The sequence below is a fragment of the Rhinolophus sinicus genome, chromosome 13 (assembly GCF_057876585.1).
Source record: "Rhinolophus sinicus isolate RSI-liver-muscle chromosome 13, RSI-T2T, whole genome shotgun sequence".
Classification (NCBI taxonomy): Eukaryota; Metazoa; Chordata; class Mammalia; order Chiroptera; family Rhinolophidae; genus Rhinolophus; species Rhinolophus sinicus.
In genome coordinates, this window is record NC_142513.1 from 17,232,869 (window position 1) to 17,258,729 (window position 25,861).

General features: G+C 48.4%; 1 protein-coding gene across 3 annotated transcripts in view; it reads right to left on the bottom strand.

Annotated features, from left to right (window-relative positions):
- Window positions 1-1,871: 1,871 nt before the first annotated feature.
- Window positions 1,872-25,861, bottom strand: part of PPP1R16B (protein phosphatase 1 regulatory subunit 16B) — a 92,606-nt gene continuing 68,616 nt past the window's right edge. For all 3 annotated transcript variants that reach the window (XM_019749132.3, XM_088789127.1, XM_074318344.2), the window contains exons 3-11: window positions 23,560-23,630; window positions 19,462-19,607; window positions 14,216-14,319; window positions 12,422-12,546; window positions 11,050-11,175; window positions 10,435-10,510; window positions 9,577-9,706; window positions 9,317-9,485; window positions 1,872-6,383 (exon numbers count right to left, since the gene is read on the bottom strand). In XM_019749132.3, coding sequence (XP_019604691.1) covers window positions 5,874-6,383; window positions 9,317-9,485; window positions 9,577-9,706; window positions 10,435-10,510; window positions 11,050-11,175; window positions 12,422-12,546; window positions 14,216-14,319; window positions 19,462-19,607; window positions 23,560-23,630 — 1,457 coding nt within the window. In that variant the 3' untranslated portion in view covers window positions 1,872-5,873. The remainder of the gene's footprint in view (window positions 6,384-9,316; window positions 9,486-9,576; window positions 9,707-10,434; window positions 10,511-11,049; window positions 11,176-12,421; window positions 12,547-14,215; window positions 14,320-19,461; window positions 19,608-23,559; window positions 23,631-25,861) is intronic.

A 25,861-nucleotide genomic window follows, 5' to 3' on the forward strand; every position in this document is an offset into this window, starting at 1 on the left:
GTGCCTTAAGTTTATGATCTTAGATGGGCCCTTAACGTTTCCTGCTAGCCTGTATTTCCCTCATTCACCCTTTCCACTCTCTTAAGAATTTCCGTCCTATTTCACTGAGAAACTAAAAGCAGTCAGAGAGAACTTCCACATGTACCTACATGCATCCCCATCTCTGCCTCCATACTGGGCCTTCTGTTACTATCCATTAACTGTCGCTTCCATCTAGGCTCCAGCTACCAGCCCTTCTAGTACTAACCTCTATCTCTCCAGTAATTCTCTCCTCTCTCCTGGATCATCCATTTCCCTTCTTTACTGGTTCATTCCTATCAGCATTTGAACATGCTGAAATAGTTTTCATGTTAAAACAACCCTCTCTTGACCCTATATTCCTTTAGAGTTGCGTCCCCGTTTTTCTGCTCACTTTGATAACATAAAACCACAAATGAGTTTTCTAAACATGCTCTGTCCAGTTTTCCTCCCATTCGCTCTTGAACCCTGTCCAATCAAGCATATGCCTCCTCTGCTCTACCAAAACCTCTTGTTAAGGTCATCATCAGCTCCACAGTGCTAAACCCTAGAGTCAATTTTCAGGCCTCATTTTGTGTAAATGAGAAAGCATTATGTACAACTGTAAAGTGCTTCTTAAATGTGAGAGGTTACCATTATGATTTAGAAGCCAATGAACTTTAAAAATAAGTGAATGGTTGCTGCTGCAAAAATACCTCTGTTCTTCCCATCCTCTTCCAATCCCCAGCCTGTTTGTAAAGTTTTACAAGCCCAAGTGTGAGGCTTTCCATGTGTCCCTGCTCTGGCATCCACTGTCCAGAAGGGTCCAAAAAAGCACTCTTTCCATCCTCTTCCAAGATACCAACAAACGTCTGCAAATGACAGACAAGGACCATGGCCTGGGGCTGTACAACCACATAGTTTGCCTCTGTTGCCTGAGGGGAAAAGTGGGAACAACCAGGGTCCCACCTACTGTGTTGCAATAATGTGAAGTAGTATATAGTATTTTACCTCCTCACTGTAAGCTACATAGGAGAAGGACTGGGGCAGGTGGCGGAGAAGAGGATAGGACAGGTCAGTGCACTCTGAGAACAGAACAGAAGAGGGGCAGCCTGTTACATGTAAATATGTCATTAGACAAACCTTTGAAAGTATAAAAGTATGAACACACACACACACACACACACACACACACACACACACACACACAGAGGGTGCCAAAAAAAGTATATACATTTTAAGAAAGGAAAACTGTATTAAAATTGTAACACTCAATATATACCGATAACAAAAGATGAATACAAGTCACGTTTGACTTCTGCAATTATAAGAGGTGCTCAAAGTGGTTACCATCAGCGGCCAGGCACTTCTGATTATGGCGAACTACTGCTTGAGCAACGTTGACCAAAGTGTCCACTTGTATACATTTTTTGGCACCCCCGGCATATATATATATATATATATATATATATATATATATATATATATATATATATATACATACATATATACATACACATATGCACATACATATACATATATACACATTAACATGGAGTCCTATAGTATCATATATATGTACATATGGGACTCCCAAAGGAAATATTGACAGAGTGAAAGTTCATTCCCAACCATCCACCTTTTCTTGAATTCACCAAATTTCACCATCTCCCAGTCTAGAAAGACATCTGCTAGCTGCTCCATGTCTGAGACTTCAGAGATCCTTCTGTTTCAGGGGCTTCATAGGAGAGCCTTCTGTGGTGGGGGGGGCAGGGATCCCCCATCTTCTACCCCAGGTATCATCACCTCTTTGTGAATTCAAGTCAGCACAGTTCAAGGGAGTTCACAGCAATGACCACAGCCACACTAGCCCGTGTTATTAAAAGGAATTTAATAATCTTAATTAAAAACTCTTAACAGCGAATTCCGTCACAGGCCTTGGCAGCTGGAAGCAACTTCAGGGGCGTGCCCCTTTGGGATGTGGTTGGGCCACAGTCTACCTGGTGAGGCGCTACCTGGAAGTTACTTCAATACAATATCAAAGATCCGCAAAGATTTTTTTTAAAAAAAAGTTTTAAATATATTAGACTCTCTTGATTGCCATTTTTACACAAAGCTGCTGATACAGTATACAGAGTTTTAACTTTTTTTCACATAAAATACATTTTTCTTAAGTATTCTCTGTACATCAGTGGCTTCTGGTCTGGTGAATTATTGCGGAGGGCTGGGGGTCTGCAGACTTGTCCTGGGTGTGCAGAGCCAGGCCCCGCACTGCGGCACTTACATGCCCATGGGAAGCAGGCCCTCTGGCCAGCTGGCCAGCGAGAGACTCCTGTTGAGGACAGGGCTATAGCTTGCGGCAAAGAGGGTCACTTCTGTGGGGTTATCCACGGACCACAGGACCCTTTGCTCTTATGTGCCCTGGGGAAGGGGAGGCTGTCCCCAGGCTACGATAGCAAGAGTTAAATATAGTCCTGCTGAGCATCTGGTAAGAAGCGCCTTCTGGAAAGTACCCAGTGCCCTGCTCTGGGAAGGCAGGTGGGAGAGAGAGCCCAAGACCCAAAGGTACCTGACCGATAACCCAAATGGTCTCGTGTTATTACAAAGCCAGCAAACTGTGGTGGGGTAGGATGGGGCCACACCCGTGTTAACTTTCTAAGCCCGTTTACACGGATCAAACAGTGCAGTTTCATCAATTGCCAGCTTTCTCCTAGCTCCTTCATCCACACCTGCCTGCCAGGAAGAGAGGCAGCATCACGAGGAAAGGCTTTGATGTTAAAGGAAAGCTCCTTCCCCTCCTATTAGCCTTTGGTGGGGCAGGAAGATACATAAGAAATGAGCAAGAGACAATGAGTTTAAGAACCTGAGATGTATAGGGCAGTAAATTCCAGACTCTGTATTCTTCTAGACACTGACCTCAAACTGCGGTTACACAGTGCCCCAAAGAGGCTGGACTGAAGGCAGCTATCCCTGAGAGTTCCAGAGGGACTTGGGATGGTGTCTGCCTGGAACCCAAGATCCAGCATCTGCGTTTAGTGGCAAATGTCATCCAGGAGTGGCCATGACAGCTGTTTCCTGGCTTAAGGGATTCATACTCTAGGGAGTCTAGGAGCTGAAAAGCAAAGGGATGCTGGATCGGGATGCAGTCACTCTGTCTCAGGTGAATTGAATGGCTGCTGCTGACACCTATGGTTCTCAAGGGATGAACATTGTAACGGACAGTCTCCTTACTCTATCTTGTTCCTCCTTTTTTCCCAGACCCTAATATAGTGCCTGGTATGTCACAGCTACTTAATAAACTACATGAATGGATAAATGGATGACCTTAGCCCCAGCTCTTCCTTCAACACCTAAGAGACCTACAGGAAAAGTACCCCAGGTACTTGAAGCCCTAATAGGGAATAGTTTGTCCCTTACTGACAATGTGAGCTAGTGCCCAAGAGTCTGTAATTGGCTCCTATCGGGGAGCTGGGCTTCCCAGCCTTCTGGGTGGCAGAGGAATGACCCAAGAGGCAGGAAGCAAGGGGGAAAGGGGGAATGGCCAGAAGGGCTCAAAGTGGGCAATAAATGCTTCCTGTCTCTGGCTCCTGAGCTAACAGATCCAAAACCCTGCACAGCTCTTTCCTGAGGAGTGTGCACTCCCCAGTTTGCAGCTCAAGTCAGCTCAAGAGGAACTTCAGTGTTAGTCTGATCTAAACACTATTTTAAAGCCAAAGGTATGTGTGTTTTAGATCATCCCTGCCCTGCTCCAGCCACAGGCTGAGATGATGGCGAGCTCGCCCCAGACCTGAGGGACGTGGGAGGCATCATACACAACTGTCTGCAGACTCCTGACCGGCCCCTCCACCCTAGACTGGATCTGGCGTGGAGCTGGGGTATGGGGGGCCTGGTGCTAAGACCCTTCCTGCATCCAGGAGCCACTAGGGGCACAGTAACTTCCCCCGTGCCCCATGTTCTCCAGGCCAGCTGCCCTAGTCTTGGTAAAGCATCAGCCAGGCCTTCAGGGACCCAGCTCTCTCTCTCTGGGTTAGGGGGGCAATGGGGGTGACAAACAGCAGACCCATCACCAGGGTTGTGGTACAAGGGGGGCTTCTCCAGCCCCAGCCCCTTGGCCCAAGTGCCGCTTAGGGAGAATTTTTCATAGGCTCAGAAAGAAGAGGGTGAAAGGGAACCCAGATTGGTCTCCCAAATCAGACTCTGGATCTAGGGGGCTCCTTCAGAGCTCTAAGGAGGTAGTTTTAGGACAAATTAAAGGCGCACAGAGCAGGAAACGAACCTGCTCATTAGTTACACCAATAGGTTTTAGCTGAGCCTATGGACAGTGCCCAACTCATAGGCAATGATTTCACAGGGGCTCATGAAAGAATGCAGTGGTGAGGTGGTGGACAGCCTGCCCATGTGGTCCAACCTCCCCAGCATCAGAGAGATTGGGGCTATGAAATTGTAGGGCTGGGGCGAGACCCCCCTCCAGCCCCAGCACCGCTCTCTTGAATGCAGTGCAGGATGGTGGCCAGGGGCACCTTGGAGTTGCAGCCCTGGGGCATCACCACTCTGGCAGGAGCAGGCTGGGAACCCCTGAGCCAGGCAGGAACTCACAAGGGCCAACTGGCAAACTTATCTCACTGAACACTCCAGAAAAGGCAAAGCTGGGCCTCGGGTCCTGAGCATTCACTCGGGGAGGAGAGGGCGGCAGCAGCCCCTCGCCGCTCACTCTGATGACTCCGTCTGAGGAGGGCTGACTGAGATACGCTAGACTGAAACTGAACATTCACAAAGATGAGCCAGGATACTGGGCTCTGCCATGGTTCCCAGAGATGTTTGCAGAAATGACCAACATGAACTTGCCCCTCTTCTTAGAAAAGCCCTACAAACCAAAGCTGTTCACTTAGCTCATTTCCTAATACCAGTCAGTAAAACCTAGTGACCACAATACTATCCACGAAAGCAGCCAAATTTAGTTACCTCTCGCCTAGAGTTTTACAGCCTAAAAGAATTCTTGTATCAAATGCACTTTTGGAAACACTAACTTTGTTCCCTACCCCCGTCCATGTTTTGATGCTTCCATCCAAGAGCAAAATGGGATTTGAATTCTTCCAGGAATGGAATAGCCTGGTTTTTCCGCCTTGACCCTGGTGGCCACACAGCTGGTTCCTGATGGACACGGCCGTGAGGAGCAGCCTATGTCCATTTCATTGACCCATGTGGGTTCATGGCTCCCTCTGAACAGAGAGGACTTCCTGTTCCTGCCACATGTGGATGGTGGCCCAGGCCCTAGTAGGACTCTGGGCGGGACTCTGGGTGTCAGCTTAGCAGGCCTCCTCCCCTGCTAAAGCCACATTGGCAGTGGTGATAAAAACTGAGTTTTAACTGCAATCCTTTTAGGAGTAGCCCACAAATTCTCAGTCCTACCTGCTTCCCATGAGCCCAGCTGTCATCCCTACAAATGTTGATTGAGTGTGGGTGTGTGCATACCTGTGTGTGTGTGTGTGTGTGCGCGCGCGCACGCGCGCCCGTGTGTGCGCCTGTGTGTGTGGGTGTGCCCGCTGGTATGGGACTTGCGAGTCCTGGTCCAGAGAAGCCTTTACCACCAACAGAACTGGAATCCCAGTCCTCCCTCCCAAAATCTGACAGCAGGGTGAGTCGAGAAGCCACTACAGGCCTTGTTTCTGATGGCAGACGATGCAGCAGGAAGCAGAACTGAGGGAAGTGGTGACGCTATGGGCAGCTGGCTGAGAGGTGGGGTCGGCGTTCCTCTGGAAAGCGGATCCCACCTCCCCCCCAGCTGCCCTCTGAAGCCTCCCCAGCCAGGGATGCTGGGCTGGCCTGGATTCCAAGGACCCGTCCCCAAAGCTTCTCTCTCCTCCATCACATGGAGACTACGAGATGCGGCAGCAGCCATGGACTTTCTCCTCCATCTCCTCCATGGGGGCCTTGAACTTCAAGAGTGGGGGATCTCCGCTGGTGACCGTGTAATACACTGAGGTCCCACTGCTGCTGTATGGTGAAGTTCTGCCTCCAATCAGGGGGGCCTTGCCTTCACTGCTGCTCTCGCCCGTCCTGGCCATGGCGCCGCCCAGGTGGGTGCTCAGGAAGGGGTGGCTGAGCAGCTTGGCTGCAGCCCGCTGCCGCTTCAGCTCCAGAAGCGTCTGGGGGCTCTGTTCCTTGTAGCCACTCCAGGGTGGGGTGGCATCGGCCATGCCAGAGCTGCCGTAGACCATGTTGTAGTCAGGCATCTCATGCACTTTCCAGACATCCCCATTGGACAGTGCGTACTGGTAGGCGCTGACCGGGGCCCGGAGGCCGTTCTCAATAGGCCCGTCCATTTCACTCCGTGGGATCTTGGTGGGAAACTCAGAGAGCAGCACGGGCTTCTCCAGCCGGGGGTTCTGAGGGTGAAAGGAGAACATTACCAGCTGGCTGGAGCATCTGAACCCACTCCCCACTTGCACCTCTGCTGAGGGAATTATTGCCTGGACCTGTCCTCCATCCACTGTCCCTACCTGGGTAATAGGACCTCCATTTTGGTTTCAGGAACTCACCAATGCATGTGTTTTGGTAGAGCTGACCAACCCCCTTCTTTGCTCCAGGGGCTAGGCCATGAGCCCAGGCCTGGACAGTCAACATATTCACTACAGGAATTGCTTCGGCTATGGGTTCTTGACTGAAATTGGTTTGATGAAACTCAACCCTGGGACTTTGGCTAGAATGCTTAGGAAAGAGAAGTTCTGTTTCTGTAGGAATTGTGTGCGGTAAGAACGATATAAGCTGGGGGCTGGGGAGACACCATGTCAGGGTCTTCCTGACAGTGAAGGTGACACGAAGGAAGACAGAGTTGATAGATAGATAGATAGATAGATAGATAGATAGATAGATAGATAGATAGATAGATAGATAGATAGATGATAGATGATGATAGATAGATAGATAGATAGATAGATAGATAGATAGATAGATAGATAGATAGATGATAGGTAGATAGATGATAGATAGATAGATAGATAGATAGATAGATAGATAGATAGATAGATAGATACTGCATTCCTGATGATGTATTTTGAGCCCTTGGGCCCAGACTTTGCAGTGACATGAGCCAACAAACTCCTTTTTTGTGTAAGTCGATTTCGGTTGGGTTTCTGGTCACTTGCAATCAATCACTCTTCTCTATTCCCAGCATATCTCTACTCCAAATGGCAGATTCTTACCCAGAGGCCCATTATACCCAGAAATTCCTGGATAACAAGAGCTTTAAAAGTAGCTGCTGCCTAGAAACTATAAATGAAAACATGGATACATTTGACAAAAACAAAAATGTAAAGCCTAGCAAAAATCACCGTAAACGAAGTCAAAAGACTCATGGCAAAACTAGAAAACTATCTACATCATATATGATAGAAAAGGGACCGATTTATCAAATAAATAAAGAGCTCTTAAAAGTCTATTTTTAAAAATGGACTACCCAACAGAAAAAAATTAACAAAGGACACCAATATACAGCTCATAGCAAAACATAGCCTGTAAACGTAGGAAAAAATACTCAACCTCGCTAATAATTAATGACATAAAAATTAAAACAACACATTTTTTACCTATCACACTGAAAAACATTTTTAAAGTTTGCTCTTAGTGTTGGCAAGGGTTGAAAAATAGCTAGGCATGTAAACTGCCACAATCTCTTTGAAGGACAATATCACACCATCAAAATTTTTTGTTCGTTTGTTTTTTTAAAGGAGAATGCATACTTTGCACCAGCAAGCCCATGTCTAGGACTTTGTTTCACAGATATATTCCCCCAGAAGATCACAGCCTGGAAGTCATCATTCGGCAGGTGGGAAATTATGGCAAGTCCTTGTACTGGAATATTCCACAGCTGGTAAAAATAATGAAGGCAATCTCCATGTGCTGACTTGGGATTCCAAGAATCCCCCTTTTTTGGAAAGCTCTCCAAGAAATAGATAAATCACAAAGAAAGATAAATAAAGCATAGCTGGGAGGCATCTGAAATGTGACTTGATTTCAATCTACAACTCTGTTCCCCCAACCCCCAACCTTGAGGACGAGACAGAGCAAAGTGTCAGGATTCCCTTCCATAGGTACCTCACTCCTGCTGTTGAGAGAAGCCCACACGTGACCTCCCTGTTCACACAAGGGAACAGTCCCATGGTTATGTGTGGGCACACTGGGTAGCTCATCATTTTGCATACTGCCAAAGCAATACTCTAGAAATGTTTTCAGCTGCTCATTGAGTGACGGAAGAACCAACAAGGCTGACCACTGCAGGTACAGTCAGCCTCTCCCTTCTCGTCCCCAGCAATGCTGCTCAGGCCCCAAACTTGCTTGCCCCACTCAGCAGGCAGCAGCCATGCATGGACCTGAGGGCCTCGGTACTGAGTCAAACGGGGTCTCCACAACATTTATTTCTCCCCCACTTCTCTGAATGGGACCGTATGTGCAGGTAGGGATGTGCAAATGTCATTCGGTAAATTAAAATGAGGTCAGACTGGATCAGAGTAGGCACTCATCCAATGACTGGTGTATTTCTCACCAGAGAAAACAGAGACACAGACATACACAGGAGGGGGAGGCCATGTGAAAACAGGCAGAGATTGGAGGCATCCTAGCAAGAACCAAGGAACGCCTGAGCCACCAGTTGGGAGAGAGGCATGGAGCAGATTCCCCGGGAGGAACCAATCCTGTTGACACCTTGCTTTTTAGACTTCTGGCCTCCAGGACTGCGAGAAAATTAATTTCTGTTGTTTTCAGCCTCCACTTGGCAGTAGTAATGTATTACAGCAGTGTCAGGAAACCAGTACGGCTTCCTCCTCGGGAAGCAGTTTCACGCCCGGGACCATTAGCTACTCCTGGGGCAGGCTTCTGGGAGGTGCGACCAGCACCCTACTCAGTTGTCCAAAAAATTTCTCCCAATCAGATGTGTTCTGGTAAACACAGTTCTCAACATTTTGTTACACTTCCCCCCCCAGGAATCTTACTGTCCTCCGTTCCCGGCACGGCTGCCCTATGGAACCTCTCTCCTGGAAAGCCCAGAATGAGATCCGCTGGAACACAAGCAGGCATATGGCTGTCACGCACTCCCTGTCGAGTATGAGACTCTGCTATGAGCCAACGCTCCCAGCTCTGGCTGAGACAGACCCTAGGCTCGCCTCGTTAACCACGGTAGCTGCCACCATCAGATGCGATCCAGAGGGTTTAAGGGCCCTGCCCAGCTAACCTCCTGAAGGCTCTCAGATGAGGAGAGAGGAGCAGGCAGGGGCCCTGTCTTCCTCCCACGGCAGTGGCTCACACTGGGGCCTGAGGCACTCACTGGGTCCTTGTTCTCCTGGTCTGTCCTGGTCTCCCTGATGTCCCCATTGTAGGTCGAGGTCCGCTGATCCTCGGCCGCACTCCGCTGCTGCCACAGGATGGCCTCTCCCTCATACTCCTTCCTGTACAGGTTGGTCCTATCTGACAGGCTGGCTCGACGCACCACCTTCCTGAAAGGAGAGAGGGGGTGCTGGAGGCTGCATCCAGGCACCATGGGCAGGAATATGCAAGGGACCCCTGGTGGCCCAGTCCCTGACGTACCCACGGCTGCCCGTGCTGGACGTCCTCCGGCTCAAGGACGACTTGTGCCTCAGCTGTGACTTCATGATCACATCGTGCTTGTGTTTTAGCTCCAGCAGCAGGACCTTGAATTCTTCCTCCTCGCACAGGTCTGAAATGGCAGAGGAGTCTGTTGTGGGAAGGGGTGCAGTACAGAGGCCGGTGGCCCCCGAGAGCCCTCCAGATCAGAGGAGCTGCCATCCCAACCCACTGGAAACTCCCAGCACCCTTTGGGGCATTCCGGGAGGGGAGCAAACAAATCCAGTCTTATTTCCTGGGCTACAACCCAATCCTTCGAGGAGAATAAAAACAGGAAATCCAGGTTCCATGCACTCCTAAGGTTCCCAGCTATGACAGAAGGAGTCATACACCTTTGATAGTTTCCAAGAGGGGCCATCAACTCTCCACTGACATGAAAAGTATCAACAGAAACAAGCATGTACCCCATGTAGCATAAACAAGAGAGTGTGCAAAGACGTTGTAATCCTATCGCCTTACCCATTCAAACCCACCTCATCCTTTCACTCACCCATCTATTCCCTGACCCAGTCATCCATCTATAGATTCATCCTCTACCTACCCACTCTCTTATTCATCCATCCACCCATAGGCCACCCATCCATCCATATGTTCATCCACTTATGCATAGGTTTATCTATCTGTGCATCCACCCAGCTATCCATTTATTAATCTATCATCCATTAATTTATTCGCTCATCCATCGATCCATCTAAACACCAACCCAGCATCTGTCCAACCACATACTCATCCATTTATCTCTCTACCCATCCAGAGATTGGTGAGTGCCTATGTGTGTACCAGGTGTTGTGCTGGACTTACCTATTGGCATCTCATCCATGGATGTCCTAGCACTGAGACTGGCCCCATGGGACACCAGTAGCTCTGCCATCTGCATCTGAAACACAGGAAGAAGCCCATGTTCCCCCTTCCTAAGGCTCAGAAAACCTAGAAGGTGGAGAGAGTGCCCATGGCCTCTTAGGATGTGACCCAAAGAATGATGGGGCAAAGTTGATTCTCAGGGGAGGCTCTGTACCCTGGAACCAGAAAACCTGGGCTGCAGTGGACTTGGCACCTCTCCAGCATGCCTGGGCCAAGGGACAGAAGAAAAAGGAGTCGGCTATAACTCTAGGTCTGCCAGGTGTCCATGGAGGGACTGCAAAAGCTGTAACCAGAGTTTTCTATCTGGGAAACAAATGGAGAAACTACTCACAGCAGAAACACGGGGAATTTTCTAATTTGGCAAATTTGATGATCACCCTGTTGGAACACTTGCCAAATGTTTTTGCAAACTCTCTAGGCCTTTTCATATCCCACGTACTAGCTGTCCTCAATACCTTAAGCGGGTCTTGTATTCTTTTGAACCAACTCCCAGCCCAAAGGACATCAAGGTGACCCGGTGCTGGCCTCCTTGACAGCACTGTGGGTGAGAACTACCTGTCCCCAGAAGGCAGCCGCGTGCAGTGGCTCCCAGCCATCCCAGTCCTTCACATCCACACGCACTCCATGGTCCAGGAGGAGCTCCGCGGCACGCAGGTATCCGTTGGCTCCAGCTACGTGCAGCTGAAGGAGAGGAAAGAAGGGAGAATTCCCTAGCGGCTCGTCCCACACTTGGAGGTGGGATAGTCGTCTCCCTGACCCCAGTCCCAGACCATTCTCGGGGCCAGTAGAATGGCGTAGAATGAGGCAGAAATACCAGCCATATTGCAGAGGATTATTAAGTGTGCAATATGGACCTAGGAGGTAAGGAGGAGTGGTGAGCTTTTCTTCCCTGTGGTTGGTCTTAGAGCCCCCGTGGTTAAGACAACAGCATTTACTGGGTCCTTACTCTGTTCTGAGCCCTGTAGAAGGGGTCTCAGATCCAATATGGTGTTTTTAAAATATGTCTACAAACTCTTTCTCTTTAAAGATGGCGCTTAATTCCTCTTCCCTTGAATGTGGGCCATATTGAGTGAGTCACTTCTAACAAATAGGATATTGTGAAAGGGCGGTGTGCAATTTCTGAGGCTAGGTCATAAAAGGCATTGCTGCTGCTACCTTATGCTCTCTGGGATTAATCACTCTAGAGGAGGCAGCCACCGTGTTGTGAGGACATTCAAGTAGCCCTTAAGAGAGGTCCTAAGGAGGTAAGAAACTGAGGCCTCCTGCCAAAAGCGAGCACTAACTTGCCAGGTACCTTGGAAGTGGATCTTCCAGCCCCAGTCCAGCCTTCAGATGACCACAGCCCTAGTTGACATCTTGACGGCAACCTCAAGAAAGACCCCCAAGCCAGAACCACCCCGCAAAACTGTTCCCAATTCCCAGACCCATAGAAATTATGTGAGATAATAAATGTTTCTTGTTGTTTTAAGATGCTAAGTTTTGGGGAAGTTTGTTATGTAGCAATAGTAATCAATACATCCAATAAGGGAAAGCCCCACGTTGAGGCTCCAGCTGTTTGACCTGGCACCATTCAAAGCCTCCGGGTGGAGGACGCCACCTTGCAGCCCTTAGTTATCCTGCTTGCTCCATTGCCCAGAAAAATACATAAAATACTTAGCACATGATGAACACTCAGTAAATGATTGACATTCTTAGAGAGCCCTATGTGATGACAAGTGCACCATGGGAATGGGTGAAGGAGCAAAAGGAGACAAAGCAAAGAGAAACCAACTGTCCGGCCAAGGTGAAAGCTAGAGATGAGAGCCCTAGGAAGCCAGCAGAAGACTGGCTGGGAGGAAACAGAAGCCCTAGCTGTAGAGGTGTGGTCTCCACCCGGGGCTGGCCCACTTCAGCCCGAGCTGGTCTTGGTTCTGGCCCATGTCCTCACCAGCGTGGCACCCTGGGCATCAATCCAGTCAAGGTCCTGGCCTGCTGCAATCATACAGTGGATGTCTGAAATCATCTGCTGCTCAGGAGCCGCCCGCATCTCGTTGATTCTCTCTTGAGTGATGCCTGCGGTAAAGGGGGGACGAAGTCAGCACCCCCAGGCTGAGACCACGAGGGGGGTGGAGGGCACATGGGGGAAGCAAGGCTCCCGCTCCCCAGGCTCTGCCAGTAAAGAGGGTAGATGGACACGCTCATAGGTTGTTGTCTTCCTGGCCCAGTGAACACAAACACCATGCGCTGGCCCACAGAGCAAGGGCCCTCCCTGCCTGGCACCCAGTAGGCACTGTAATGGTATCAGTTATTGTTCCATAGGCTGTGCTTCTATCTGGAAATCCCCACCACCCACTACCCACCTCCAGCTGCTCAAATAGTTGGCTCCATCTCATCTTCTAGGTCTGGCCTGGATCCCCTCCCCACGGCCCTCCTCTGACCACCCTCGCTGCCCAGGGTTTCTGTGTGTGCCCGTCATCTCTTGCACAGTTGTGTTTGTAGCACCTGGCATGAGGCCCAACAAATTTTGGTCATGGGAATGACTGAATCAATGAGTACATAACTTTTAAATGGAGAGTTGAATAAATTGAGGTGGAGAGACCCAGAAAGACATTTTAAAGCCTGAATCTCTGGCTAAAAAAGTTTAAGTGTCATTGGCAGCTACTGATGGTATTTAAGGAGAGAGTGGCATGCTCTATGAAAAGGTCCATTAGATTAAACATTCCTGGATAGAATTCAGGGTGGGTCTGTAAAATTGAAAGGAGAAAGAAATCACATGTTTATTTTCACGAACCTTTAAATGAAATAGAGCACTTCCTTCCATTAGAACATACGCGAAACCCACAGTAGAATTAGGAGTGCCCGTGACTCCGTCACCAACAGAAACTGGAGGTGCTTTCATATCATATTATCTTATTGTTCCATGAATTAATAAAGTTTGCAGATAACACATTTTAAACTACTATGGTAGTTTTATTTTAATATAATTGGTTTCCTTTATAGTCCTATGACTTGAGTAACTGCATTGAAAAACATTGTTCTGAGGAGGGGTCCATAAAACGGTTACGACCCTCTGCAGAAGATGAGCAGTGAAAGCTGGGGTGTCAGGGAATGGAGAGAGCAAATTGGCAGTTATTGCTGGGATCTGGGAAGAAACACAAGAGCAGGACCCCAGGCAGGATCAGGGGCTGCAGTCGAGGGTCTGGATTTGAGATTTCCTGCTGAGGAGGCGCTTCCGAAGTGTGTATGCAGAGATGGGGCAGGCTGGTCTCTCAGATCGCTACATTTTTTTTCCTCTCTGAAGCTCATTTGTGCTCTGAGAACAGCCCACATCTTGTTTATCCCGGCCCCTGGCAGCCAGTGTGGTGCCTGGCAGGCACCCGCGAACGTTCCTGACTTTTTATTATTTTCCCAAATGGGAATATATCTTTATTGTGAATGTTTACTGAATTGTCACAGCTGACAAAGAGGAGACAAGGCCAGCTGAGGCCGCCCGCGTGTGTGGGTGACACAGAGGAGAACAATACCTTCCTTCTGTACAGCACGTTTTCCTGGGTCCTTTTATGTCTCATCTTGTTAATCACACAATAACAATAATAATGGGGAGCCATCGTCCCCTTTACTGAGCGCTGAGCATGAGGCAGGCAGGTATGGAGCTCGCTAACTTGTTCACCTGCGTTCATTTAAGAGCTGCTCCCTGCCACACGGCCCTGAGCCCATTTTATGGCGTGTGCCCTGCTCTTACCCTGGTAGGCCATGCACGTCTCGATGACATCCAGGGTGGGTTCATCCTCGCAGAGGTCATAAGGCATGTTCCCATCAGAGTTGACGGCCAGCAAGTCGGCGCCACTGCAGAGAAAGGACCAGAGTGAGGGCCAGGGAGGTGTGGCTAGGGTTGGTCTGGCTGCTTCTGCTCTCTGGCCTCTCACCCACAACCCCACTGTGCCCTCAGCCCCCCCACCACTAAAGTGCACCCCAGAAAGAATAGCGACTTTAGGATCCTGGGGGCCCTGAATGTGAAGAAGCCAAAATCCTAGGACCTCCCCTAGCTTTCTGCTCTGTTGAGCCAGCAGGCAGGCTTGGAGACAGATGTCAAAGTCCTCCCTGGTGACAATAATGAAAATAACATTAACGGCAGCAGCATCACTTACCAGGCATCTGCTTAGAGTCAGGCCTGATCTAAGCCCTTTATATACATCATCTTATTTATGTATCAGGTCAGCACTGTTGGCCGCACCTCACTCAAGGGGAAACAAAGACTCAGACAGGTTCAGTCACTTGTCCAAGGTCACACAGCTAGGATGCGGGAGGGTCAAGACTCAAACCCGGGTCTCTCCTGGGCCAGTTCTTTTTACTTCTCCATGTTCTATTTTCATCGTTGCCCACCTATAGAAACATTCTTGGCTACCCCCCACCTCCTGTTCCAAGTCCCTGCCCAAAAGGCTGACCAGCACAGGGACAGGACAGAGCCTGGGGCTCCCTGGCAGAATCTGCCTTTTGGGCCAATGGTTCCTACACATGGTCCTGGGATGCCCTGCAGCAGAATTACCTGGAACTCCTAAAATAAAATGCAGTGTCCTGGGCTTCACTCCAGACCTCCTGAAACAGAGACTCTGCGGGTGGGGCTCAGGTTATATATTCTAAACCGATGCCCCACAGGTGTCTGGTACAGATCAGCATTGGGGACTCACTGTACCAGGCTGGCACCCTCCTTTTCCACTCGCACCGTTACTGATTGGGCAGTGGGCATTCGATGCTCCAGGAAGACTTAGCCACATCCAGATTCTCATCAGAGGCGCAGGCATGGGCCACTAGCCAGTCGTTTAGGCTAACAGCCCTCTAGTGTGACCTCTCTGAGCTCCTGTGTACCCTTGGGCAAGCTAATCCACTGCTTTGAGCCAAGGCAGCAGGATTGTCATCTCCATCCCCCCAGCAGCCACCCAGTGGATCCCGCTGTCCTTCAAGACCTCCAGAAAAGGTCACCTGCTCTTGGCCATTCTTCCTGACTCCCTACACTCAGATAGTCTCCTGGATCTTCTCAGACCCCAACCCACTGGTCTCACTCTGGTACTGAAATCACTTGATTTCCTACCTGGTTCTTCAGAACTTTTGCATCCCTAAGTGTGGGGAGCCATGGTTGCAGTTAACTTTAAAGCCTTAACAGAATGGCTCGGTTTATACTTAACCTATTTCCTCCCCCTGAAGCAATTGTCTCTGCCTGCATCTGGAGAGTGCTTGCATGCTGCTCAGGAATGTGGTGGGAGTGGCCAGTTCCCAGAACAGAAGGCTGATGCCTATCAGGGCAATTGATAAGATAATTACATATGGGAGTTTCAGTAAATTTTGTGTCTCCTGTGTTAAAGTTAAAGATTCACTGTTAACTAGGTAATGCATTTTTGTACTTGTTAAACTGCACGTCCACAGAAGGTATAAATTCTGGGGACAGAATAAACTCAGCATCTTCAGGATCACTGAAGTCCGCGATCGCCATCATCATATGTGTGAGTGTCTTTTTTTTCATTCCCACTCCCCTTGTCAGGAACCGTTCGACTCGTGGCGGCTGGCCCGCTACACTAAGTGTACAGGGCCTGGCCCAGCTCAAGTGCCCATAAATTATTCGATGAATTTAATGGAATACACTTAAAATTGCATGTTGCTCTTTTTTTATGTGTTTGTAGAACTTGAGCAAGCTAGAAAGAATTTCAGGGCAGGAAAAGACCATCAGAGCAGTATAGAGAGACATGGCCTTATTCCTGGGAAAGATACTGTTGCACAGAGCCCCCAAAAGCAAGTTCTGCTCCAAAGAAAAACATATGAACAGAATTTGGGGGGCAGGACCCAGAAAGTACGCTTGCCTTTTTTTTGATAGCAAGAAAAACAAAAATGGGAATAACACATAAAGAGAGCAGAAGAGATAAACACAGACTCACAGACTCTTGGAGACCAACAGAGAAAAAGATATTTAACAAAAGAGAACTATATCCTGATACCAAAGCCAGATGAAGACACCACAAGAAAAGAAAATCACAGACCAAAATCCCTATAAACACATGGAAAAATTCTCAACAAAATACTAATAAGCCCAATTCAGCAACATATTAAAAGGATTATACACCATGACCAAATGGGGATTTATTTGTGTACTGTAAGGCTAGTTCAACATATAAAAATTGACTGATGTATAGTAATTGATGTACAATAACAGAATGAAGGGGGAAAAAACCATATGAGCATCTCAACTGATACAGAATAAGCATTTGACAAAAATTAAACAAGCTTTCATGATTAAAAGCACACAACAAACTAGGAATAGGAGGAAACTAACTCAACACAATAAAAGCCATATGAGAGAAAAACCACGGTGAACATCAAACTTAATGGTGAAATACTGAAAGCTTTCCCCCTAAGTTCAGAAACAAGGCAAAGATGTTTGCTTTTGCCACTTCTATTCAACACAATACTGGAAGCTCTAGCTAGGGAAGTTCGGCAATGAAAAGAAATAAAAGGCATCCAAATGGGAAGAGAAGAAGTAAAATTATCTCTATTCACAGATAATATGATTTTATATGCAGAAAACCCTAAAGAGTCCACATAAAAATGTTAGAACGAAAATGAATTTAGCAAACTAGCAGGATACAAGGTCAACACACACAACTAAATTGCATTTCTATACACTAACAATGAATAATATGAAAAGAAAATTACGAACAATAAGTTCATTTACAACAGCACCAGACAGAGTAAAGTACTTTGGCAAAAGACTTGTACAATGACCACTACAAAGCATTGCTGAAAGAAATTAAAGAAGACGTGGAAATACATCTCATGTGCATGGACTGATAGTCTTAATATTCTTAAGATGTCGATACTATTCAAAACTATCTACAGATTCAATGCAATTCCTATCAAAATCCCAATGAATTTTTTTTTTGCAGAAATAGAAAAATCCATCCTAAAATTCATATGGAATCTCAAGGATTCCAAATAGCCAAAACAATCTTGAAAAAGAACAAATATAGAGAATTCACACTTCCTGATTTCAAAACTTACTACAAAGCTACAATAATCAAAACAGTATGTCACTGAAATAAAGACACATAGACCAATGGAATAGAATACAGAGCCCAGAAAGATTAGAGAACCTCTCACATATATGGTATAAGGAGTTTCGACAAGACCACTCAATGGGGAAAGTTAAGTCTTGTCAATAAATGGTGCTGAGAAAACAGGATATCCTGCAAAAAAGTTAAGTTGAACTCTTACCTAACACCATATTTAAAAATTAACTCAAAATGGATCACAATCTTAATATAAGACCTAAAACTATAAAACGCTTAGAAACATAAGGCAAAAGCTTTACAACATTGGATTTTGCAATGATTTCTTGATACGACATTAAAGGCACAGGCAACAAAAGAAAAAATAGACAAACTGGACTCCATGAAAATTTAAAAATTTTAAAAATCAAGATACTAACAGCATAGTAAAAAGACAACCCATAGAAGGGGAGAAAATATTTGCAAATTATATATGTGGTATGGGATTAATATCCAGAATATATACAGAACTAAAACTCAGTAACAACAACAAAAAATCAAACAACCCAATTCAAAAATGGGCTAAAGACTTGAATAGAAATTTCTCCAAAGAAGATATACAAATGGCCAATAAACACATGAAAAGATGCTCAACATCACTAATCATTAGGGAAATGCAAATCAAAACTACAATAAGATACCTCCTCACACCCATTAGGATGGTTACTACAAACAACAACAACAACAACATAAAAAAACAGAAAATACGCGTAAGTGTTGGCAAGGATGTGGAGAAACAGGAACCCTTGTTTACTCTTGGTGGGAATGTAAAATGGTGCAGCTGCTGTGAGAAATAGTATGGCAGTCCCTCAAAAAATTAAAAATAGAACGACCATATGATCCAGCAAATCCACTTCTGGGTGTATACTCAAAAGAATTGAAAGCAGGATCTTGAGACATGTTTATAGAAGCATTATTCACAATAGTGAAAACCTAGAAGCAACCTAAGTGCCCATCGACAGAAAAATGGATAAGCAAAATGTGGTGCAGGCATTTAGGGAATAAAAATATTATTCAGCCTTAAAAAAGAAATTCTGACATTTGCTACAACACGGATGAACCTTGAGGATATTATGCTAAGTGAAATAAAACCAGTCACAAAAAGACAAATACTACCGTGTTTCCTCGAAAACAAGACCTAGCCGAAAAATCAGCTCTAGTGCGTCTTTTGGAACAAAACACGGGTCTTATATTAATTTTTGCTCCAAAAGACGCATTAGAGCTGATTGTCCGGCTAGGTCTTATTTTCGGGGAAACATGGTATACGATTCCGCTTACATAGGTAACTGGAGTAGTCAAAACCATAGAGAAAGTAGAATGGTGGTTTCCAGGAGCTGGGGGGTAGTGGGGGAGGCAGAATGGAAAGTTATTGTTTAATGGAAGTAGAGTTCCAGCTGGAGAAGATGAAAGACTTCTAGAGATGGTTGGTGTAAATGTACTTAAACAAGAATGTGAATGTACTAATACCACTTCACTGCACACTTAAAAATGGTTACAATGGTAAATTTTATGTCATGTACCTTTTACCACAATAAAATCTGGGGGAAAGAAAGAGAATGGAGAGAGAGATAATGAAGGAGACACAAAGTGCAAAAGACGGAGTGAGACCAGAGTGAAGGAGAGAGAGAGAAGGAAAGAAAAAGAGAGAAAGACACACCGAGGTGGAGAAGAAGGGCGTTTAGGGAAAAGAGAGGAGAGAGGTAGAAACAGAGAGAAAGGCAGAGATGACCAGAGGATGTAGGGAGAAAGAGAAAATGACAGGCACTGAGGCACAGAGAAAGGGGCAGAGAGAAAAGTAGAGGGAGAGGAAAGAGATGAAAGACACACAAAAAAGAACTTAGAAAAAAGCGAAGGCCGAGGGGAGGCTGTTTTTGGGGGAGAGAGGGGCACGTACTACTGAACGAGGATTTTCACCAGGTTGATGTGGCCGCAGGTGGCCGCGGCATGCAGGGGCGTCCACAACTCGTTGTCCTTGGCATTCACGTTCGCACCGTGGGAAAGGAGCAGCTTGACGATTTCCTCGAAGTTGTCGATGCAACACTGCGGGGGGGGGGGCGACAAAGGCAGGGTGAGCTCCAGGCAAGGACCCAAGCTCTGGTGAGGACACACCAAGTTCACTCGGAGAGGCCACAAGGAAGACAGTGGAGCCAAACTGCCTGAATTTGAACCCAGATCCAATAGGTATATGCTGTGTGATCTTGGGCAAGTCTCTTAACCTTTCTGAGCCTGCTTCCTGGTGAGTACGTTTATCATATACAGGACAAAAATATAAAGATAATATTTTTTATAAAATCAGCTATAAAATGCTTTGAAAGTTGGTGGAATGAAACAAATTTTTGAATGAGGTTTTAAAACCATTTCTTTTTAATTCCAGAAACAAAATTGTATGGAGAACTCTAACTTAGATAACCAATAGATTCAAGCAGGGCTGCAGAGGTTGAAGCAAGGGAAGGGGGAAAGCTGGGGCGATTAGGAGGGTTCCCCTTCCCAGCAGTGGCCTCCAAGGTGTGGCCCTAGATCGATCATAGTTTGAAATCCTTAACTTAGGAATTTCTGATTCAGGAGCTCAGTTCTTGGGTAAGTGCCAAGTAACCAAACCTCCCCCTAGAGAACCCAACTCTGAGTGAGGGCTCTGGGGGTCCCCAGACAGTCTTTGCAAGAAGACAGCCATGTTTGTGCTTCTGCCTGTCCACACGTGGGTCAGCCCCAGGGAGAGGGAAGAGTCAGGAGCCGGTAGCCCCTCAAAGAGACACATGACTCTGACAGCCACTGGAGCCCCTAACCCCAGGGACAGAGAGTGAAAGATTCCCAGGTGACAGAGAGGCCTCAGGCTAGGGGAGGGGAGGCGAGGACAGAGGAGGACGCCACTTTACAGACTGCAGGATGGAGAAGTCAGCAGGGGACTGTGCTCAGCACAGCCTGTCCAGGGAAGGGTTCGGCCCTCAGTGCAATGGGAGACGTGGCAGAGTTATACTCAGAGCCTCAGAGCGGCAGTACCATCAGAGGTGCTTAAAAAAAAACCCTCCTGTTGTTGCAGGTGGAGAACAGATTGCGTGTGCACGCTTCTTTGGGGAGAAGAGGGATGGTGAGGATCTATGTTGAAATCACCCAGTTAAGAGATGGTGGCAGCCTAGCCTGCAGAAGTGGACCGTAGGCATGGGGACAAGTGACTAAATGGCAGCAGAAGGAGGGGGGGCCTCCTGTGGGTGTGGGGATGGGGATGGGAATGGGGCAGCACCACCATCCCCCGCGGAGCCAGGGCTCAGAGCCAGAGGACGTGCGGGAAAGGAGAAGTCATTTACACGTATGGTGCCAGAGACCCAGGTTCTCTTTTTGCGCCAGCCAGTCTGGGGTTGGCTGGGTCTGACGGCATCTCTCCGGACAGGCAGGGCCCAGGTGATGACGTGAGGTGGGGCGGGGCGCTGCCTCAGGTCGGGGTGAGAACATGCAGTGGCGCGGCGCTGCCGGCAGAGGGCGCCAAAGGCGCCGGAGTGAGGCGGCGGAGAAAAGCGAGGAGCCTCAGGCGGTCACTTGGACATGGGTCAGGAAGGCCCCGGTCTATAGGAGAAGAAGCAGCCCCCTGGAGTCAGGGGACCGGAGGGCCAGAAACCCCCACCCACAGGGGCTGCAGAAAACATGAGGATGGTGGGGGAGGGCCTCAGGTTGAGGGGGAAGAGGATTGTGCACTTAGAATTGCCATCTGGTGAGAGAGAGGCTCAGGGGCTGGAGCAGCCTGCACCTAGGAGACAGGGTCTGAGCAAGGGCTGGATGGGGTCTGGGTGCAGGGGTGCAATGCGAGGGCGGGAGTGGGGGGGCACGTGGTGGAGTGGGCAGGCCTCCCCTCCTGTATTCCCCCAGGTGGAAACCGGCACCTGGCAGTTGGATGACTCCTCCGCCTCCTCACTTCCCACGTCCAATGTATCACCGGATGTGAATCCCATCTCCTAAATCGCTGCTCCATTCCCACTGCCTTGGTTGAGGCTTCGTCACCTCTCCCGCCTCCCTGCCGCTCCTCTTCCGCACACCCTCATTAATCCACACATGTTGCTCTCAGTTTACAAACCTCTGAAGGCTCCCTGTTGTCAGGAGAAGCAAATGCACACTCCTTCGCAGGCACGGGAAGCTCTTCTCAACATGCTCCCTTGTTGTGTTGGAGCATTCGTGATTACAATGACAACAATAAAGACAGCCCCGCAACGGAGGTAGTAATAACACGCCACACGGTCACTAACAATAGTGAGGGCTTTTTGAGCAGTTCCCAAGGCCACGCCCCTCGCACCTCGCTAACCCTTGGCGGTGCTTTGCCTCATTTAATCCTCAGAACACTTGGAGGGCTCTGTAACTGCTGTGGCTGGTGGTTACCATACTGGACAGTGCAGATGTACAGAACATTCCATCATCATAGGCACTTCTATTACACAGTGCTAGCCCTGAGCCTCAGTTTCCTAAGCTGTAAAATGGGGATAATACTATTTCCAAGGGTTGTTGTGAGAATCGATCCACACTTCATATAAGTGAAACAAGTGGCTTTGTAGAGAAATGAACATGTGACACATTTTAATAATAATGCTATCTAATAGTTATCCAGCATTAAGTGATGCGTGTAGGGTTTTTATGTGAACTCATTTAATCCTCGTAACAACTCAGTGAGATGGGTACTTGTTTTCCTCTTTTACAGATGAGGAAAGTGAGGCACAGAGAGCTTAAGTAACTTGCCCAAGACACATAGCTAGAATCTGTGGACAGCTGAAGCCTTATGGGACAGGAGGAGAGGCAGAATGGACACACAGGAAGCCACCTGGCTGATGCCGCAGGGTGGGGACTTGTCCTGGGGGCTTAGCGGTAGGGCAGTGATCTCCATCCATCCCTTCCTGCCCTCATAGGGTGATGGAGAGTCTCTCACCAGCCCAGGGTTCCAGCAGCCTGGCCTCCTGTCTGCCAGGCTGCATTTACGTCCACCCGCTCAGAAACTTGGGTCAGGGCACAGGGAGTCTTCAGTGCATTCATTCATTAAGTCAGTATGCACATATTGAGCACCACTGTATGCCAGCATGGAGAAAGATGCTGGGATAGACCAAAGAACAAGAGACATGGGCTCTGCCCTTGCGCAGCTCAGAGTCTGGATAGCGGGGACCAACCTCAAATGATCACACTAATGGCTAAAATGACAAACAAAGGGGGTGCCCAGGAGAAAAGGACAGGTACATCACAGCGCAGCTCTCAGGCTCTTGTTGTCCACTGGGGATAACCAGTGCACATGGGAAGTGTGGTGTAGAGCAGCGCAGTGTGTGCAAGGAACCAAAAAGCCATGTGGCTGCAGCTCAGATTGCCAGGAAGCATGAAGGCTCATTAGGGGCCAGGCCTCGTGGAGCCTTGTGGGAAGACACCAGAACACTCCAAGTACCACCAGTAGACTTTTGGCTTGAGCATCCCTGTGGCCACTGCATGGAGAATGAATCATGGCAGGGCCAACTCCATGCTGGGGAGCAGTTAGGAGACTGATGCAGCGTCCAGGTAAGAGATGACAGCCAGCAGCCCTTCCCGGCCAAGGGGGCTGAACCCATTGCACTTCCTTAGAAAGGAGGTATGTTGTTCACGGCTATAGTTCATGACTCTAACCTTAAGCAGGTCACATAACTCCTCTGTCAATCACCTTTGTCACCAAGGTAGATGGATGCCTTGGTGGGTGTGAACGAATGTGCTTCTGAAACTGTCAAGCCCCAAACAAACTCGCTTTGTTTGTCAAACCCTTTGCTGGGCCGTGAGGATGCAGTAGACAAAGGCTCCCTGTCCACGGAGACTGTGTGTGTATCACACGTGTGTGCACAATGGCTCTGTGATGTGTTTGTAACAGACACACACATCCCCGAAGCAGACAGATCCTTTCAGATGGGGCAGCTGCAGCTTCCCTTCCCTCCCTCCTCCCTGAGGGTTCCGGGCGGGAAAAAGCAGGGAGATGGGGCACGTACCCAGGCGGGGAGCCCAGCCTTACCTGGTGCAGGGCTGTGAGTCCGTCTTCATTGCACAAGTCAGGGCTGACCTTATTCTTCAGGAAGTAGCGTACTGCAACAGAGGGGAGAGGAGTGAGCATCCCGTCCCACACCAGGTGCGCAGGTATTCAGGGGGCCCAGGTAAGACCCACTCTCCCCAGGCCCTGACACAAATAGTCTTGTTTGTTTATACTTTTTGGGGCATTATGAACGGAAATTAGCCCCATCACCAAGGCTAAAACCCTTCCACGGCTCCCCACTACTCCAGGAACAATGTCCAAAACACTTACCATGGGTTTATCCCTACCTGCAGGCCTCCATCTGGCACAATTCCAGGGGGCACCGTTCACACTGTGGCCTATAAGACTGGCACCCCTGGAGCAGTGTGGCACACAACTTGCTCGGCTGTACACAGTGCTCCTACCTACCTACCTCTGCAGTCTCATTTCGTAAAGTCCAAACATCTTCCATAACAGTCTTGTGTCAGCTAGGGTCACCATACTTCCTCTGGCCTGAGCTTTTTGCATAGCCAGTTCCCATTGCCTGGACGATTTAATCATCCATCCATCCATCCATCTACCTTCATCCATCTCTAACACAAACACACACACACACACACACACACACACACACACACACACACACACACCTGCCTCACTCCTCATCGTTTAGGTCTCAATGCAAACTCCCCAGATAAGGGTACCACACCCCTGCTATGTACCCATTACCCCTATGCCTCTCATTTATAGCCTTATCACAATTACAATTATATAACTATTTGGGTAAACATGGGCTTTGGGTCTGTCTGCAATGGGACACTAGGCCCCAAGAAGGCAGGGCAGTGTCCTGGCACTTACTGCTCTTTGCCTAGGGCCTGGCACACAGTAACTCCTCAACAACCCTTCCAGGACTGTGACCTAATCAGCAGCTCCTTAGCTCAGACCAAGGACACAGCCTCTCCATCGCCCTCTGGTGCTGACCCCAAATGGCTCGTGTCTGTGATAAGCAGCACTGCTCATGGGTCCCTCCTGCAGAGCGGTGGATGACCAGGTAGCTGGTCCCAGCCTGAGGGCCATGAGAGGAGATATATGGCAAAGCCACTGAGCAACAAGACCCAGCCTGTCCACAGGCCAGTGGGGGTGTCCTAGGCCTGACAGATGGCCTTGGGAGAGTAGAAGTGGCCTTTATGTCCCTGTCCAGGATGGGATTCTGGAAGGTTCTGCTCACATGAGGCAAGGGTTCAAATCCCATGGGGGTGGGTGGTGGACCAGGCTTCCTATCCAGGAGATACTCTTTGAAGCAGAAATTAAGCTTCAGCTGCCAAATGCAGCATTTTATGCTCAATAATTATAGGGGTGTTCTCCATGCAGTGTGGGAGCCCAAAACATGTAATTACCCTAAGGGCGGGCAGTTATTTTCAGTCCAAGAGGTGGGACAAGTCACCCCCATCTCTAAGGAGCCTGTATTATTCATGAGCCAAGGTCCCCTCAGCAGTTCTACTTGGGCTCCAGCTGGGAGCCTGGTTCTGGACACAGCTCACTGGAGCAAAGACCCCACCAGCCAGTGCACGACCAGGCTCTCCTGCCTCTGGGGTTCAGTGAGACAAAAGATGCTTCTAGCAACAGTGTCTTCTTACTGAGTCCTTTTTATGCACCCAGGTCAATGCAGGACCACTTTCTTCCACGGCTTTATGTCTGTAATTATCCCCTTATGGAGAAGAGGAGACAGGCTCAGGAAAGTGCAGCTCACAGTCATACATGGTCAAGAGAAGGAAATGAGACCCTCTGATTTCAAAGCCCAGGCTGATGAGCACAGGCCTGCTCTCCTCTGCCCCTGAGGTCAGAAAGGGGCACCGGCACTGCGGGAGCCCATCTGAGGGACCAGACCTGTGCTGAGAGCTGGCGTGAGGAAGAGGTGACCGAGAATGGACAGCAGTGACCTCTGAAAGCATCAGAGGCCCTCCGGTCCCAGGCCAAGCCTCTTCTTGCAAACATGTAGCCCTGGGGGGGGGGGGGGGGGGAGAGAGGCGGGACACAGTCAAATTTTTCAGGACGGTATTAAATGTAAATTTGCCTCCTCTCACTCCCTGCTTAGAACACTCTCCGGGCTCCACATTGCTCTTTGAATAAAGTTCAAAATCCTTCCGTGGCCTTCACTGGGGTCAGCAAACGACGGCCCATAGGCCAAATCTGGCAGGCAGCCTATTTCTGTAAATAAAGTTTTATTGGAACACATCTGCACTCATTCATTTCCGTATCACTTATGACCGCTGTCACTCCACAACAGCAGAGTTGAGTAGTTACA